General features: G+C 36.7%; 1 protein-coding gene across 4 annotated transcripts in view; it reads left to right on the plus strand.

Annotated features, from left to right (window-relative positions):
• PRKD3 (protein kinase D3) overlaps nt 1-19,048 on the plus strand; it is a 42,739-nt gene that overhangs the window by 8,369 nt on the left and 15,322 nt on the right. For all 4 annotated transcript variants that reach the window (XM_072927183.1, XM_072927184.1, XM_030268435.4 and 1 more), the window contains 8 exons: nt 4,323-4,461; nt 6,108-6,239; nt 6,902-7,059; nt 9,240-9,429; nt 12,177-12,254; nt 14,189-14,372; nt 15,931-16,054; nt 18,776-18,853. In XM_072927183.1, the coding sequence (XP_072783284.1) occupies nt 4,323-4,461; nt 6,108-6,239; nt 6,902-7,059; nt 9,240-9,429; nt 12,177-12,254; nt 14,189-14,372; nt 15,931-16,054; nt 18,776-18,853 (1,083 nt within the window). The remainder of the gene's footprint in view (nt 1-4,322; nt 4,462-6,107; nt 6,240-6,901; nt 7,060-9,239; nt 9,430-12,176; nt 12,255-14,188; nt 14,373-15,930; nt 16,055-18,775; nt 18,854-19,048) is intronic.

Below are 19,048 nucleotides of genomic sequence, written 5' to 3' on the forward strand. Positions count from 1 at the left end.
AAGCATAGCCCGAGTGCACTGTAACATGGGGGGTCGGGGGGAAGTGTGTAAGGAAAGAGCGGGATTAGTTCATCTAACTTGAAAATTTTATTAGGTATGATTGAACTTGGAGGCTGCTGTAGCTCTGTCCTTATGTGCAGCTACAGACAGCAAGACTGACCACATATTGCTGATAGACACTAGCATTTGGATACAGGTGTGCAACTCATACATGTATATGTACAGATCTGAACAGATCAACAGTGTGTCTGTCTGTGAGCACAAACAGCACCAGTGGTCCCATGCTGTATCAGTCTCTGGTGGTTCAGGATGGAGGTCTGGTAGTGGGGAAAAAGATGTACAGACATGTACCCACTCACCCACCAGTAAAAAAGTAGCAACAAAAAAAGATGGGTGTCTCCAGTAGCTGGCTTCAAGCACTATCTGCTACTTCAGTAGCAGCTGCTGGATCTTGGTCTTTTCAGTTGCTGACGCTTGGATATTCAAGCTCTTGATTTCACTTTCTCTGGTCTCTCCAGTCACTGACATAACAAGGTCCACTTGCTCTGATTGCTGACAGTTAGAACTTCCCCTCCCCCAGCCATTACACACACACGGGCTCAGAATGAGAGAAAATCGTTCAGGAAAATAGCTAGAAATTGAATTTAATGAGAATAGAGGATGGGTGGTGCTGATGATGCACAGGGCATGATCAGACAATTGTTCTGACCAACCCCTGTTTACAGGTGAATAGCCTCTTTTATCTTCTTATCCCTCGATTTTTTTCCCCACATTTATTCCTCCCTGAATCACCTCTTTCTTTGCCTTTGTTGCCTTCTGTAAACATTCCATAGGTGTTGTACAATCCTAATTTCCCAGCATTTTATAATCTGTACCATACCATTGGAGTGCAACCCTTCTCAGGCCAAAAGGTGTTCTAATATTGACTTACCTGATCAGTGTACATGTGGAAACTGGGTCTAAGGATGTCCTGTGAAGGCCAGGGTATGTTTTCCATGGGTTCCTACCTGTCCTTCTTTCTCTGTGCTCCCCTGGCTTGTGGAAATGGGCCTTGGGTGGCCTGATGGCTCCTGTGGGAGGCCTGGGAGGTCCTGGGCAGGGTGTTGATGGGCTTCCCCCACCTGCACTTTTCCTCTGTGCTGCTTTGTGAATGTGCAGACAAGCACCTCACAAGCAGGACAGGTAAAGGAGCTGCTGTGAGGTTCCTCAGCTGCTGCCAGTCCCACTTATGGATTCAGGAAAACCTCCTAGCAACTGAAGCTCTCCATGCTAATGAATAGGCTGAGTCTCTTCTCATCCTTTTAGCTTTTGGAATTATTATTTCAGAAATGGAGATCAGGCACGTACAATGCCTAGAAAAATGTGTCCTGGTGCAGTCTTGTCGCATACTATAGAAACTGTATACAGAGTCTGTGTTTAGTGAAAGAATTCTTGTACTCCATACTACTATAGATTATTCCCTTGTTAGTTGTGAGCTTGTGATTCTGCATCTTAGTCTAGAAGCCACTGATAAAGTTTTTAAGTGGAAGAAATACCTTTTAAGGAGGTTAAATGTTAGAGTTACAAAACCAGACAATCTTTCACTGTCACTTCTTTTATGTGTATGTATATTTGTTTTAGAAGAACTGGGCAATAAAGCGTACATGGCAGTATGAGAAGCATTCATGATACACAGCTTAAAAGGTCAGTTTAATTAATGGAGAACCAAATGAGGATGTTGATATCAACAGTTCTAACAATCTGTGATAGGTGATTTTGCTTTTTCACAATATTTCTACTCTATAGAAATTAATTTTGCCTTTGTCTGGAATTTATTTGAAAACCAAAATCTTAATTATAGGTGTTATAATGTTATTTTCAAACTTTGGATTAATGTTGTTGCTGCTTTCTAAGGGATGTAATGTTTAGCGATTATGCCTGCTGTCACAAAGAGGGCTTGAGTGTTCAACTGTAACTATAGTTTATTTTGCCAGCTAATGCTTTTTAGTAATGAAAATGAATGTAGTATGTTTAACACATTTTAATAAATCCAAGATTTTTATATGGGAATGGGTAAATGGTGCACAGAATATATTTTGTCATAGCGGTTAATTAAGATAAGTGCTGCTTGGCAGGCGATTATGTGACCTCTGGTTACTGAGGTGGGGGATTATATGTGGGAATGTTCTGTCAGCTGCATGACAGGGTTATGGTCTTAAAGAGTGAAAAAAAATAAAAGAGGAAGACATATCTTTATTAAAAGAAGGAGACTCAAACCTGTGAAATATCTTAGAGGCTCCCTTAAAATTTGTCATTTGTTGGTGGTTCTGTGAACTTAATTATGAAGAGACAATAGTTCATGTGATTCCCTGAGTCATGGGTTGTCCCTCCTGGCATCTGAAATTAATATTGGTGTTCTTAAAAAGTGTCATGTGTATCTGCAGGCAGATATATACTGTTGTAATGTTGATTTTATATACCTTCTGTTAGAATTAAGTTCTTCAGCAGTATAATGCAATTAACAGAAGTTAGCAGTGTGTCAAGGAATAAACCTCACAGCACTTATTTTAATAATGTAAATGTATCTTGTTTTCTTGTCAATAAAGGCACAGTGGAATTTTGGGTTAGAGCTTAAAGTAAGTTTATGATGTGGTTTCAGTTATGAAGAAATGTCAGTTCCCTTGGAAGAATTACCAGTGGCTGTATCTTTGCATGTTCAGAATATAAAGTCAAGTCCTTCGCATACTTGCAAGAGATACTGAGACACATGTTTGGGCAGCACAGCTAATTCTTAAGCTTTACATTTTCTTTCGTATTACAAATGATCTTTGGGCAATTGGAAAAATGTAATTTTCAGAATATTCATGAATATTTGCTATTTTATGTAGGAAACCTGAGAGTGAGTTGAGAGACAGAGGAAGCAGCTGGCTGCTTTGGCATCAGCCCTATAAATCAGTTTCTTCTTGCTGTGGACTGAATACCTATGTGTCAGTATAGGTTTGTCAGCTCTGTCTTTTGCTTTTGCAAGGGTTAAGTTGTACAAGTTCTGCCTCTCTTTGTGACTGTCCAAGATAGATAGGATGCTTTCTGGTGCATGGCCTTCTTCAGTATTATGTGTTATGTAATTATGTAGTATGTACACACCAAAACAGAGAAGACCAACTTAATTTGACCAATTTCAGATAAAATTGCTGCTGTAAAGAGGACATTATTTTTTCTCTGAATGAGGGGAAAGTGTGGAAACAATGGGCACGATGGATACGATACCTTCATTATGTTTTTGATTTGGTAGAACAAATCTTTGATTTTAATTAAGAGCAATTAATATACCACAAGCTTCATGCTGTTTAGATACTATTGACTTTGTGACGTGTAAACGACTAACTTGTTACTTTGTTAATTAAAAGTTTTTTTCTGAACTTTTCCATATTTTTTCCCACACTTTTCCTGTTTTGTTTTGTATATGTGTTCCCACCTCAAGTCTGAATTCTGGTTTAAACCAAAAGGTCAAAGGAGCTGCTTGAGTGCTGCTCATTCCTCTCCAGGGTCTGTTCCTGCTCTTTTTCCCCATGAACTGTTTACTTTTAAGCTTTTCATTTTAAGAAGTTTTCATTTTAAGAAGTTTTACTTACACTTGACAGTATTTTGAAGAGTAGGGAAAATATCAAATGAGAAAACCTTCAATGAGTAGGGAAAATACAGAATGAGAAAGCTTTTTTTCAGTGACGTGTCATGGAAAAGTGGTACATTATTTAATGTATGGATTTTTTTTTCCGTCTGTGTGGGGATTTGAGTTTTTCTTTTCACAGAATCATGGAAAATGGGTAATGCTGGAAGGGATCACTGGAGGTCATAGAGTTCAACTTTCCTGTTGAAGCAGTGTCCTCTGGAGCATGTTACTTGAGATTTCGCATATCTGTAGATTGAAACTGTTGTAGAACTATGATATGGAGCCTCTTACTGGCTTACTCCTCATGAAAAGTATGGCAGGTGCTGCTGGGGTGTCTCAAGCTAAATACCTGCCTGACCAGAATACCTGTGAAAAAAGGGTTATAGGTGGTGATATCCAAGGTAAAGACCTGTATTGGCTTTTACTTACCAGACTGATTGTGCAGGTCTGAGAGATTAAAAACCAAAAGAAACAAAAACCTTAACACTTCTTTTTTTTCAGGTAAAAAACAAAATAAATTTTCAGAAAATGCTTTGTTTCCTCAAAAATAATCAGATTAATTTTGTACCATGAAACATTTACAACTCTTAAGTTCTGTAGGTGTTATTAAAAACATAGATATATAGGATTATCAAAGAGCATGTATTAATTTAGAGTTTGATTTCTGTTGCAGTTCCCAGAGTGTGGTTTCTTTGGCATGTATGACAAAATTCTCCTGTTCCGCCATGACCTGAACTCAGCTAATATTTTGCAACGAATTACATCAGCAGAAGAGATACATGAGGGAGATCTTGTTGAGGTTGTACTCTCTGGTAGGTATTATTTTAACAGTGGAACAACTCTTCGTTCAGTAGATTAAAAGAAAATAGGGCTTCATGGAGCATTATTTTTATGCCTGCCTTGAGCTTTTTCACTTAGGTCTGGTATACTTTGGGGTAGAGGTTTCCAAGAAAGTCCAAGTGTCACTGATGCTTCAGTACTTAGTTTTTAAATTTTTTTTATTGTTCTGTTTTAATCTTATTCGGGTTTATTATTGTAAATAAATCTGAATGATACAAATTTATTATTATACAAATCTGAATTATACAAATTTATAAGTATAATAATATCAGTTTTTAATTTTTATAATTGTTTAAGGTGAATTGCAGGTAGGATTCAGAATTTGTTCTTCCAACTGTTGTGGGTTTTCTTTTGCTTATATTTGTCTTTTTGTTCTGTAGCTTTTGCTATTGATGGCTTAAGTGCTGTCATAAGACTTCGTATAAATGTTGCTGAGTTATGCCTATAAAAAGAGACTCTTACAGGTTATTGTAGTTCTTAAAAATGATTTCTTTGAACAATATAGTCCTTAGAGTGGTGGTTATTAGCCAATAAGAAGGACAAAATAACCCCAGCCCTTATTGTCGTTGTATATGTTTGTTCAATACTTTGTCAAATACTATCAAAAGTCAGCTGTAGTTTAACTACAAAAAAAAGCTGGACTAGTATTGAGGAGTTTTTAAAGTATTTGAGGGTAAAGTGACAAACTGTGACTATATGTAGGAGGAGAGACTTCTTGGCGGTCATGAGCTTAGATTTGTAAACTTGGTCAATAAAGTATGAATTTGATAGCTGTAAGGCTGAGTCCTTGGCCGCATTTCAGGGCATGTCTAAGATGTTCAGTAATCAATCATCTTATTTTGAGCTTTTCATTGCTTCTGGTGAATAGCATATTTGGAAAAATTGTTGTGTGACTCTTGGCAATCTCTGACAGTTTCCTTACAGACAGTCAGACCACCCGAAACTGAGGAATTTTGAAGACATGTAAATCTCTTTCAGTAGAATTTTTAAAATAAGAATCTGAATAGGGAGTGTTAGTATGTGTCTGATGAAAAACCAGTGGCCATCAGGACAAGGCAATCTTGATGTAAAATACCTTTTTTTCCCTTCCCCTCAAAGAAACACGACAAAAATAATTGAAATATATCTACGCTTGTTTAAGGAAAAGAATATTTTAGTGTTCTGTGGAAACATTATCCACAGTTCTGTTTTGATACACTGAGTTTAATCTAATAAGCTTTTACTGCAAAAGTTCTATTTTGTAGAACTGTCTTTTTTTGAAAATTTCATAGGTTACAAAACAGCTTGAAAATTAAGTTGCTCCTTCAAACATTTTGTGTTGCATTTAGCAAAACTTGTACCTGCCTTCAACTTAGTGAGGTTTTCAACAGAGTGATTTGTACTGTTGATTCGTTGGGACCATTAGTCACAGAGTTCAATGCATGTTTTTCCTCAATAAAAATGTTTACTGAGAACCATGTAGTCTCCTAAATGCATATTTGAATTACATAGAGTAAAATGCTGATTTCTAAATAGCTTGTCAGCATCCTTTAAATTAGCCATTTTTAAAATATGTTCTTTCCATAAATCCTTGTTGATCCTGTGGCAAGAGCTGTAACTTACTGCAATTTTTTAAAAGCTTTGGCTACAGTTGAAGATTTCCAGATTCGTCCTCATGCACTTTATGTGCATTCCTACAAGGCTCCTACTTTTTGTGACTACTGCGGAGAGATGCTTTGGGGTTTGGTACGACAAGGATTAAAATGTGAGGGTAAGTAAGTCTATATTTAGTGTATTTGTGTGTGTGTGTATCTATATAAGATGAGGAAGAAGAAGTTGTACCATGTTTGGTAAGTTAGCAAGTGATAAATACAATATTTCCTAGCTAGAAGGGTTTGTGCATTGGAAAACAGAAGTTCTGATCTTGGCATTAATGCAAACTCTGCATGATCTTGAGCTAATGACTTAAGAAGTGTTGTTGTTTCCCACTTTAAAAAAATTTAGCTTACAACCTTGTGTTCTTTGCACAAGGAACACATAGTTTGGTGAGGCTCCCAAAGGGGAGTCCCTTTCCTTATGGCTTTCATCCATCTGGCTGTGGAGCACTCTGCAGCCTGATATCAGGTACTAACACTGACTTCTCACTGAATTCTTCTTGGTTCTTGTGCTCCAAAGTGAGGGAGTGATGAAAGCCTCCTGATGGTGGGAGATCAGCTGCTTCCAAGTGTTACTAGAACTGAGCTTGCTGGAGAAAAAGCTGTTCTTGTGAATCGCATCAAGAACACTAAAATAAGAGAATTTGACACAACAGTCTATTTCTGCCTTTACCATTTTCCTGGGTCATCTTTTTAAAACTGCTTTATCAAAATATTAGTACTGTTTTTATTATTTGAATGTTGAGAGGTTTTTTTAATAAACAAACTCCTCTTCCAGGTTGTGGGTTAAACTACCATAAGCGATGTGCCTTCAAAATTCCAAACAACTGTAGTGGAGTGAGGAAGAGGCGCCTGTCTAACGTGTCTTTACCAGGAGCAGGGCTTTCAGTTCCAAGACCAGCACAAGCTGAACACACATCCTCTGCCTTTGAAGAAGTATGTAATGTGACAGGAGAAACAATTTCTGTTTTAAATTCTTTAACCTCTGGAGAACTAGATAGTGTTTTAAGTGGCTCATGATGAGTATGTGGGAGTCAAACTTAACCATTATGATCGGTTTTAGTAATTTTGAAATATGGTGATTCTTAGACTTTGACATTTACTGCTTATTATTACTATGAGAGGTGCAACAGGAAATAAATATAAATTTTATATACAATTTTGTTATTAGCTTTTTACTCATGGTTATTTGAAATTCTGAGCACTTTGGCTTCAGAATGATAAAATATCTTGCCTTCTTAGTAATACAGATTAGTTCTGTAATTATTGTAACAGCATTGATTAGTTACTTGGCCAAAGCAGTACAAATTGTAAGCTTTAATACTGGGGAAGTGGTCCTGATCTGCTGTTAAGCTTTTCACAGAGTTAATCCAAAAAACCCCAAACCCTATCAAAGAGGGTGTAGGGGGAGGAAGAGCTTACAGTAAAAATAGACATCCATAGTAGTTTCTTGTTGTGATGATTGCTGAGAGGTTATCAATTACATAACAAATATCAATTATCAAGTATATCCTAACTGCATTTGGGTCATAAGACAGGGCAGGCAGGGATTAGATCCATTTGTTTCTGCCTTAGGCTTTTCTATAACTATTTACACTATAACTATTCTTATCGCAATTTAAAATACAAGTCATATAGTCTAGTTCAAGAACATGATTTTTTTAGCTAGAGGCTATAAAAGCTTATTCTTGAGTAATGAAAAATATTTATTCTGATGTTTGAGACCACTGGTAAGATTTACTCAGTGAACATAGAATTGTAAGCATTTATCACAGAATTTAACTTTATGATTTCTATGTGCATGTTAAGTACTTTTTTGATACCTCTTCATTTTAGGCAATGCCTCTTCTATTTTAATTGCTAATGTTTTTCTTTTAATTGAAAATAATTTTTATGGGGGTTTAATTTTCTAAATAATTTTTGAATTTTCTAAATATTTTTGCCTAATTTCGTAAGCTATTCAGCATGCTATACCTTGCTTTTAAAAACTGATAGTTTGAGGTGGTGATTGGAATTTGGTTTGCCTGCCTCCAGTGTTTTCCATTTTACCTTCTGCATGGAGATTTGTATGTACTGTCTGCACCTTGTCAGCTTCCTCAAAAAATGAATGTCATGAGTGAATTTTTAGCATTTTATCTTCTGTGGAAATAAAGTTCATACATAACTTCCTGCTTTCTGTAAGACTTTTCCATCTGCTATTTCCATGGTCTTGTTTTACAATACCAGAAAGTCCTCTTAAAGCTTCTTGACCAGGTTGCATTCTTGTCTGGTCACTTTTGGAGCCAACACCTCCCTTACAGCCCCACTGACATTTTTTTTCATCCACCAGGACCCCCAAGTCCTTCCCAGCAGGGCTGACACTAATCCCCAGCCTGTGTTGATACAGGGAAGTGCTGCAGTCCAGGTGCACAGCCAGTACTTGGCCTTGTTGAGCTACAGAAGTTTCACGTGGACCCACTTCTCAAGCTTATCCAGGTCCTGCTGGATGGCATCATATCCCTCCAGTGTGCCAGCTACACCACTCAGCTGGGTGACATCCACAAACTTGCTGAGGGTGCACTCTCTCCCACTGTCTGTCATTGGTAAAGACATTTAATAGCTCTGGTTCCAGTATCAACCCTGAGGGACACCACTTGTCGCTGATGTCTATCAGGACACTGAGCCATTGACCACTACCCTCTGGATGTGACGATCCAGCCAATTCCTTATTCTCCTAAAAGTCTGCCCATTTAATCCATATTTCCACTTTAGAGTGAAGGATGTTATGGTGACCATGTCAAAGGGTTTACAGAATTCCAGAGAAATGACACCTGTAGCCCTTTTCTTGCCCACTGATGGAGTCACTCCATCATGGAAGGCTGCTGGTTGTCCTGAATCACTTCCTTGTGTGCTTTTCAAATGCTTTAGCATAGCTTCTAGTAGGGATCTCTGTTATCTTACCAGATGCAGAGGGGAGACTGAAAGGTCAGTGGTTCCCAGGGTTGTCCATTCTGTCCTTTTTAAAAATGGTTGCAGTTTTTGCCTTTTTCCAATTCACCTGACTGCTGTGACTTTTCAAAGCAGTCATGGCAACAGAACTGTTCTGGTACAAATTACATATTCCTTTTTTATTTCAGCGTTGTTGCCCAGAACCTAGTAAGAGGATTCCCTCTTGGAGTGGCCGCCCTATCTGGATGGATAAGATGGTGCTTTGCAGAGTGAAGGTCCCACACACCTTTGCTGTTCACTCTTACACTCGTCCCACCATCTGCCAGTATTGCAAACGGCTGCTTAAGGGCCTTTTTCGCCAAGGAATGCAGTGTAAAGGTAAATGCTTAATTTTCTGCTGTAGCAGTATATTTCAGTAAAAAAAAAAGGTCTTGTATTTAAAAATGATTGCAACTTAGGTGGCTGTATACTGCAAAATAGGGACATGTAAGTTTTGAAAAACTGCATAATTTTCAGAAGATCACAGCAGCCCTCATTTTCATTATAGTAAGCTACGCATTGTACATTTTTATGAAAAATAAGACTTAGTTGTGTAGACTGAAATCACTGTAATTCTAGAAGGATAATTATGAATTAGTGAAAATGGGAAATGCTTCCTTCTGTTCAATATCTGTATTCTAGAGTGACTCCTATGAGTTTTCATTGTATTATTCTAGTACAGGATACTGATTGTTACCTTTTGGAGGTAGGTGACTCTGCTGAACTTGCATGGTTTTTATGTAACATATGTTAACATGCATGGCTTCAATTCTCACGCTATTCCACGTGGTTCCTAGAGCATAACTAATGTGATCTCCTACTGGCTTTTTATTACTAGTTAGTGCAGATCTGTTGGCTTTGTTGCAGGAAACAAAAGTGTAGTGATGAATCATAAACATTAATATGGAAAGTAGTTTCCATTTCTCTCATGTGAGATTGTCAAACAGGAATATCAAAGGTCAGCTTTTTAAGAGAGGTCACTTAATACATTTTCTGTTTGCTTTATATTAGAGAAAAATTGTAAGCCTACAGCTGTTTTAACCTTTTTTTTGGACTAGGAATACTGCTGTCTCATGTAAGGAAATAGTTTTATCTTTAATTTCTGTTGTTATTTGCAGTCTTTCTAGTCAGTTTGAAGTCTGCATTCTGAACTGGTTTTGATATTTTTTCCAGTCAGTGTGTCTCTTAAATACACATGATACAAAAATAATGAAGCCTGAAAAAGATGCCTTGTGGTTTTAACATACAGATGCTGCTAGCCATATGCAATTGCTATGACTGTATCCAGCTGAATAAATGGGGCTACCACATCAGTTTCAGGGAATTGAATGGCACTGGATAAAAATATTATTTGTATGCATGTTTCCAAGCATTTATGCATGGAAAACAAGTCTAGAGAAATGCCATATATAGGTGCAGGACAGAAATAAATGTCTTAATAGGCCTCTCTTTATGCAGTAAGTTCCTATACTAATTTTTAATATATCAGGAATTGTTATCAAGCAGTTCAAATGTTTTCATACTGATTTTCCCTACAGATTCTTAAGATTTCCCACTAACTTCCTTGTGCACGTTCAAAAAGCTTGGGGTCTTTTAGTAGTTTTATGTTTCTGATTACCTGTAAGAGTCCTGGATTTCTTCTTTTAATTCAGGTTGCTGTCTGGGCTCTGAGGATGATGTTTGAGATGCTAAGGCTGTATTTGTAGTAATAAATGAAATGTGCCCAGAAACATTCCTGGACACTGAGGTCAGCTGGGACAGAATGACCCATTTTCATGAATAAGTTTTCTTAGCATCCCAGTCTGGGTGGTTCTATGCATCTGCAGACTGATTGGAGCAATTTCATAGGATGCTCTGGTTTATGAGCTAGACATTGGAACTGTTTGAGATAATGCTAATGCTGTGGGCCAAAAGCATGCTTGGGGATGTTTGTAGCTATTTACTAGACTAGAGAATTGCATTGCAGTATCCAGGAATGTTTCTGAATATAGTTTAATTTTTTAGGATAGACTCAGTCTTTGAGTTTCGTGACAGGATTTGAAGTGTCTCTGTTTCTTCCAGCCTTCTTTAAAGTAGTGAAGTAATTGTATTTGTTAATATGGACTGAAGCCACGGCTGTAAAATACTATTGATGGGTCTCCTAGGATGCATCTTTTTAGGCACTCAGAAGCTGAAAAATATTGTATTCTGCTCCAGAATTTGGCTCCTCTGCTACTAAAAATGGAGAGATAATGGTTTTTCTCTTGTCTAGGCTTAAAAGAAAAACATATTAAGCTTATTTTGGATAGCAAAAAGAGGTTTTACTATCAATATGAAAACAGTTGTGGGGGCAGTAGCGAGTTTTGAAATTCATGGTATTGATGGAGTTGAAAATCACAGGGATAAAACTAATAAATGAAATTCCTGTTACTACCAGTAATGTTGTATGCTGGACTTGGTTCAGTAGGCTGCATCTGGTACCTCGGATGCAGAAATGGCACACATCCAGGTGAGATTCCATCTCCACATCAGGCCAACTCTGGACATAATGTTATTCTGTCTGCCCTGTATCAGCAAGAAATGGAGCTTGAATAGTCAGCCAAATCTGTAACCTGAATGAGAGGGGAGCTGGACTTTGGGATTTGCTGCAGAACATATTTGCTCTGATGTAGTTGTGTGATCATAGATGTTACGTGATCAGACCTCTGATGTCTGCAAGTCTTAGTTGGCAGGTGGGGAAAAATGTTACAGATGAGACAGTTAAATCATATAGCAATGGAAAAAAGGATGTGGAACAAATGAAAGAATGGGAGAAATTACATCATGAAGGAAAAAATAGCTGCAGAAGAAGCTACAGAAGTAGCAAACAATTTTGTACTGGAAGGGGAAGTACTGAGGTAATAAATAGTGGTGGGACAAATCAACATGTGACATAAGGACAAGATTGCTAATTTCCTCCTGAGGGTGACCTCATTGGTGCTGTCTTCAGTTACATGTAAATCTATGAATCTGAACTGAAGTTAGTGTTGGAAGAAGTGAATGGTAAATTTTAGTGTCTGAGTGGGAGTGAGTTCTGATATCATGGGCTTATTTATCTGCTGTTTTAGATTGCAGGTTCAATTGTCACAAACGCTGTGCACCTAAAGTACCTCGAGACTGTCTTGGAGAGGTTATTTTCAATGGAGGTAAGATGACAAACATGCTTTCAAAGAGTGAGAGATGTTTTGAGGCTGAATAAGATGCAGTAGTATTTAGTTCCCTCATCTCTGAATATTTGACATATTTTTATTTATCTTGCCCGTTTTTTCAGTTAAAATGAAAGATTAACTGTAAAACTTGCACTCTAGTGACTTAAATTTTACTTAATCAGTCTTGACAAGTTCACTATGCTTTGCTTGGGATTGCTCAATGGAGATGAAAAATCTAGAAGCCACCCCAATGTACAAAATTTCAAGATTTGTTGTGATCAGTCCGCTCATTGTTCACCATGTTCATACACATTTCATTTTTTATGACTTTCTCATATTCATGATTTTTACTGGCCAGTTAGCTGAGGTGTTTGAGATAAAAGAGAAAGGAGAAAAACCCCAAGCCAAACCAAATAAAGAATTGCCCTCTAATTTCTGGAAACCACAATGAACTAGGACTGCTTTCTGAATAGGTCTTGCAGAATTGAAAGAGGAACATGTGGAACACTTTGTGGAAGAATGTGTAGAGTATTTTTGTAAGCTTTAAACCATTGTTAAGCTGATTAAATATAGGATAGATGAGCAGGTAGGGATTAAAAACTGATTGAATGGGTGGGCCTAGAGAGTGATTATCAATGGCAAGTAACACATGGTGTACCCCATGGACCAGCAAAGGGTCCAGTCCTGTTCAACGTCTTCATTAAGGATCTTGATGAGGCATAGTATATACCTTTAGCATGTTTGCGGGTGATGGGAGGACAGGTTGATACGACAGAGTGTTATGTACTGCTATCCTGAGGAACTTCAGCTGACTGGAGAAATGAACTTGTGGGGTTGTTGGACCAGGTGACCTTTAAAAATCTCCCCCAACTTAACCCATTTTGTGGCTGTGTTGCCACTTGTTTTTAGTGAAACAAAGTTGGTGATGTGGAGCAGATCACATCAAACTGTACAACTTGATTCAGAGGCTTGGGCAACAGCTGTGTTAGCTAGTGGGTCTGTTGTCATTGCACAATATACCCCATCCATTCATGCCAACCTTCTCCAGCTCCCAGGCTCTTTCCTGGATCTTGAAGTGGTTGGCTGTGAACAGCAGTGTGCAACATGATGTTCTGCAGCCTGGTGTTACTGCCCTTGTGATGCTAAGGTGCTAAAGGCCACATAGTTTTGGAACTATGGTTTAACGAAATTCTTCTGAAGATGTGAAGAGAATTTTTTTTTTTTTTTTCTCACACTCTTAATTGAACTCACTCCAGGTAAAAAACAAACACAAAAACAACTCGCCACAAACCAGCAAACAAACAAACAAACAAGACCATAAAAAGGCTACAGATTAAGATATTTTTGTGTCTGAATTCTTAGTTTTCCACAGTACCAATTCTACAGCTTTTGAAAACACTAAATTTCTGCCTGCAGAAAATCAGAGGTGAATAAGATCTGTTCTGCTTTACCCTTTTCGTGCAATTCCACAGACCCTCTTTTCTTTCTTACTTTTCTTATTATGGACTACAAGAGCAGGGAGAGCAGAGTTGGGTTGCTGTTAATGGATAATTTCATTTGCACAGGAATAATTCTCTGGGTCTTCTCTAGCCATTGAAAGATTACTTTGTCCTGATTACTTGTGGAACAGAATTACTTAATGAGATGTAGGTTTAGACTTTAAGCTTTTCACTCTGTTTCTTTTGGTATGGTTTGTGTTTTAGTTGGGTCTCTCTTGCCATGGCATTTAGCAAAATGAAATTGATAATGTTCATTAGTGTATTCTACATCTTACAGCAAAAGGGTGAAGATCTTGTATATTGTGATTGTAGTTTTATGTTTATTTCCATAGGTGTGAACTGGAAAAAAAAAAAAAAAGGTGAGTTTTGGAGGATTTTATGTATTTTTTTAATAGTGTGTTTGAAATAATGTCTCACTTGTGTTGTTTCCAGAACCTGCTAGCCCAGGCCAGGACTTGGATATGCCGATGGAAGTTGATAGCAGTGAAATGAACAGTGATGGTAGTCGAGTTCTAGATGATGCTGAGGAGCCCTCTCCTCCAGAGGACAAAATCTTTTTTATGGATCCATCTGACCTCGATGCAGACAAAGATGAGGAAGCTGTCAAAACAATCAGGTAAGTTATAGGATGGATTTCTTTGCTGAGGATAGGTGTTGCTGAATATTGTGAGCAAAGTGTTTCCAATTAGCCCAGTTTTATTGCTGAAAGTGTATTTTCCCTTTATGTGGGGTTTCTTATTTTTTTTAGCTTGAAAATACTTTGTAAGGGTCTCCTATCTCAAGAAAATCTAAAACAGACTGAAAGAATATAGCCTCTTCTAATTGGAAAAAGTGTTATGCTATGAGAGTTATTGAAGAAATTCAACTAGATTATTAAAGCAGGATAAAACTTATGGCTTAACAAAGCTAATGTGTGGTTAAGGTCTCTGTGCCTAGAGCCTAATTTAGTTACTGTTATATATGTGTGGATTTAAACACATGGGATGTGGAATATTTTAATATTTTTATTTATTTATTTAAAAACATTTATTTTAATATATGAATATATTTTAATATTGGCATCATAGTCTATGCATGTTATGCATAGGCTATGCATAGTTTGCTTTATTTATCTTGAAAGCGATTTTTTTGAAGTCTTTTATCCAATAATTGTTAACATAGTTCCTTAAATCAAATTTGATCTTTTTATTTCTCTATTATATTCTGAGTAGTGTCATCCTGATTTTCTTAGTCATTCTTAATAAGATAAGTGCAGTTTTATTTGGTCAAACTAAACATCACTGTATCTCAGAGCTTAATAGCAAATTTGTGAGGGAGAGCATATAATGATACCTCTCAACTTTCAGTGATTTATAGCTCAAAAATCTCCTGAGTGGGAAGCAACATCTATCTCTAAGTAGGATTTTTCCATTTATTTCTAATCAGATTTGAAGCAATTCAGGTTTTTGGTATGACAGCATCCTATAGCTAATTCTGTAGTGTAACAACATGCCATGTTAACATTTTTTGTTTTGAGACTACCTCACTATATGTGTTTACAGATACATCTGTTAGTGCCACGTGTAGAGCTCTGGTGTTAGGCAGGCACCTCGGTGGTTAGCTTAATTTTCAGTGCTATTAAAACCTGTATGTTTAATTAATGGCGCTCTCAGAATATTAGAGATTATCAAACCTTTGTCTGCAGGACAGTTAATATACCTTAGCATTGATAGAATTGTTAGTGCAGTTGTGATATGAGTTAACACGTTCCAGTTTATGTTTTCATAAGCTGAAGGTTTGCTTTGATAGGGACCTTCATTAACAACGTTATGAAGCAGCATAATCAACTTACATAGACAAGAAGAAATGAAAGTTATGCTGATGTTAATTATATTTCTGTGGTGTAAAATGGCATAAAAGACTAGCGGTCTCAGCAGATTGTTTTGAAAGAGGATAATTTCTGTAGGTGTCCTGACTCCAGTGTGTTTCTTCTCTGTTCCTTAAGTACTGCAATACTTGCCCTAGGAGACTTAGTAGGACCTCAGATAACTTATCAAATTCATCCATCAACTAAAGCTGTATGGGAAGAAAAGGTGTCTGTTAGTGAAAATTATGGACTTGTGTAAAACAAGTATAATTGCAGAACTGTTGTATTTTAACTTGTTACATATTAAACTGTTGTACCTTCTTTTTAGTCCTTCAACAAGCAATAATATTCCTCTCATGCGAGTTGTACAGTCGATCAAACACACAAAGAGGAAGAGCAGTACAATGGTGAAAGAAGGATGGATGGTCCACTACACTAGTAGAGACAACCTGGTCAGTTACTTCAGTTTCTTCCTAAATTAAGTTTTTCTCTAAACTAATGTGTTTTATTTCTGATCTAGAGTATCAGTTGAAAGAATTTAGCTGTGATGTTCATTGTAAAGAAATCTGGTTCCAGGGAGAAACTGTAATTTATTCAAAATTCTTCATGTGGTGACTGAACAGTACTTTCCTCTTAAGAAGGAAAAGCATCTCTACATGATCTCAAATGAATTGCATATGTAGTGTTTCAGCTTTCATGAGAAAGTAATTTAAAATAACTTGTTTGTCTTTCTTTTTAGTAGTTGAACTAAATACTTGTGTCTCTTTTTCTATTCTATTATGTAAAAAGGTGGAAATCATAAGAATATTATGTGTACTGAAATGGTTATTCTAATGGTCTAGGTGTTTGTAAATAGTTATGTGTAGATGGGAGTCCTTAATTCCTCTATAAGAGTTGGGGCTTGACTGTATGTCCTTGGGTATGCAAGCATGTTTGTTGCCAGTGCTACCAATAATGCTACCTTAATTGAATAGGCAAGCTACTTGATTTTGTGTATTGAGGGGGAAGACAAAGCAAAATAACAGGGTTCCTTAGTATTTTCTGATGGGAGGAAGTGAATCAATCCTCTTGTTTTTCAATAGGTAAATGAAAAGGATGAATTTAATAAGTTCCCAGGTCTCATGGAGAATATGGCATATTGAGACTGTTCATGAAAGGCAGCAGAAATACTTCTTCATTCTTTATCTCGGTGGCATCTGATTGAAGGAGACTTATAGAATTTATAGAAATAAAGTTATTTAAGTTCTGATGAAATCAATTTGAAGGCTGATAAGAGGCAACTCAGGTTACTGTAATATTTTCACTTTTTGTGATTGACAGCTAAACTGACTGTTGTAAATGGTCTTTGTGAAATTACCTTAAAAAACATTTCTTTAAGGTACAGTTTTCTAATACCTAGATGTATTTATCACAATCAAAAATAAGTATCTAGTGTATTTTAGATGTGTTTACAGCTAAGACTACGTAAAAGTCACAATTATCATCAGCTGGCTATGGAATAACTAAGGTCAGGTAGACAAAGGTGAATAGTTCTATTGTCAGCAGACAAAGGTGAATAGTTCCAGCAGAACTGTTCAGAGCAGACCTGGTATGCAGCTCTGATTTAAACTTTCAGTGCAACTAGTATGTTTTCCCATGGACACTTTTTTTTTTTTTTTTTTTTTTTAACAACGCCTTAGAACAATGATCTGATGAAACCTTAGTTTAGTTTGATTTTCTTCATCTGTCAGTCTGGCTGCTATCTTGATGACATCAACTGAAAAAGGCCAGTCAAATGAAGTATCCTGACCCAAAGGATAGTCAGCCAAACAAGATCTCACAGAGCTTCCTAATGGGAGGAGACTTCCGTATTGGGCATTACAACATCGGCTGTTTCCCTTGACCGTTCCGTTCTCAGTAATGTCAGACTGTTTCCTATTCCTGAAACAACTGGGCAGGTTCATTTTCACAGCAGGATCTGTGTGCTTCTTGTGCTCCCTGATAACAAGATGGTTCATTCTTTAAAATGAGAAGTTTCTATGTCATCATCTTTGCTCTTTTTCTCACCCTGGTCCCGTCTTTCTCAGAGTAGGGTATGGGGCAGATTTTGAACCACTGAATAAGTTACCAACCTTTTCCTTAATTCCTCTCTTTCAAAGTCTTTCCTGATTCACAATTTAATAAAGAGCATATATATCAAAAAGAGGGGTTTCACCCTTGGTTTCACCCATTGTCCTGGTGCCGTCTGGGAACTCCTTTTAGTTAAATCCATTTTAGATCTAGTTTTCTTTGTCAAACTCCTATAGATTGACTTAATTTCTCCCTGACTGAAGTGATTTAAGCTCTGCTTAAATATGGCCAAAAAAAAAAAAAAGCGCTTTGTTTTTAATATGAAAAAGTTTATAAAATATAATAGAATAATATTTCAAACTTTGTCATCCTAAATTAGAGTTAAGGGTCTTGGGTTTTTTCCCAGAAAAATGGAAGTGGTTTTCTAACTATATGAGCATGGTGCAAGCAAAGTATATTAGATTCATACAACCATATTAGCTTTCTAAAAGCCTCTTTGTTTTGAGGAATATTCTTCTGTTTAAATTATGAGACAGTTATATACAACAGTTAATCCACATTACTTTTTGGTGGGGGAGATTTCTTATTGATGGACTTCCAGCAAATGACTATTTAGTCTGTCTTTTTTTTTTTCCCCACAGAGTATTTTTTTCATTTGAATCTCATACTATGTCTGTTTTGCCTCTGTATTGACAGAAGAATTAAGGACTTATTAGGCTTGCTCAGTACTTGAACCCTTGTAATGCTGGTATGAGGGCATAGAGGGAGAAAGCATGACTCCCACAGTTATCACTAAATTTAAATGATTCAGATTTTGTGAGAATATGCACCTGTCTAGTAACTGTTTTTTCCTATATGAGGTAACTCCTGTTGTCACTACTTTTGCTGTAAGGTAAGTGATATTTTTGCTAGTTTTTGGAAATAATTTTTGAGCTTCTTCTTTGATTAAGACAAAATCTTTATTCCCAAAGTTTATTTTTTCATTTCTGCAGTCTAAGATTAAACATTTTTAAGTTTTGAATGTTTATCACAGTAATTTAAAGAAGTTTTAAATATAAATAATGCAATAGCAAAAGCCATATAAGAGGTTTATTCCTTATGTAATTGTACTGTGCATTTTGTAGAGAAAAAGACATTATTGGAGACTGGACAGCAAATGCCTCACATTATTTCAAAATGAATCTGGAACAAAATATTACAAGGTAATTAATGATCATTAATAATTATGTTTCACTTGATTTATTCAGTGCTTTATACATATGAAGTCTACTGTGAGCAGTTTATATATTATCTCCATTTTCCCATCTCTTTTTGAATCAAAACTGTGCCCAGGTTAATTGTTGCCCAAAGCCTGTAAGTGAGAAGGACCAAGACTAACTCTGAGAAGTTGCTTGCAG

Source organism: Taeniopygia guttata, chromosome 3, assembly GCF_048771995.1.
Source record: "Taeniopygia guttata chromosome 3, bTaeGut7.mat, whole genome shotgun sequence".
Lineage (NCBI taxonomy): Eukaryota > Metazoa > Chordata > Aves > Passeriformes > Estrildidae > Taeniopygia > Taeniopygia guttata.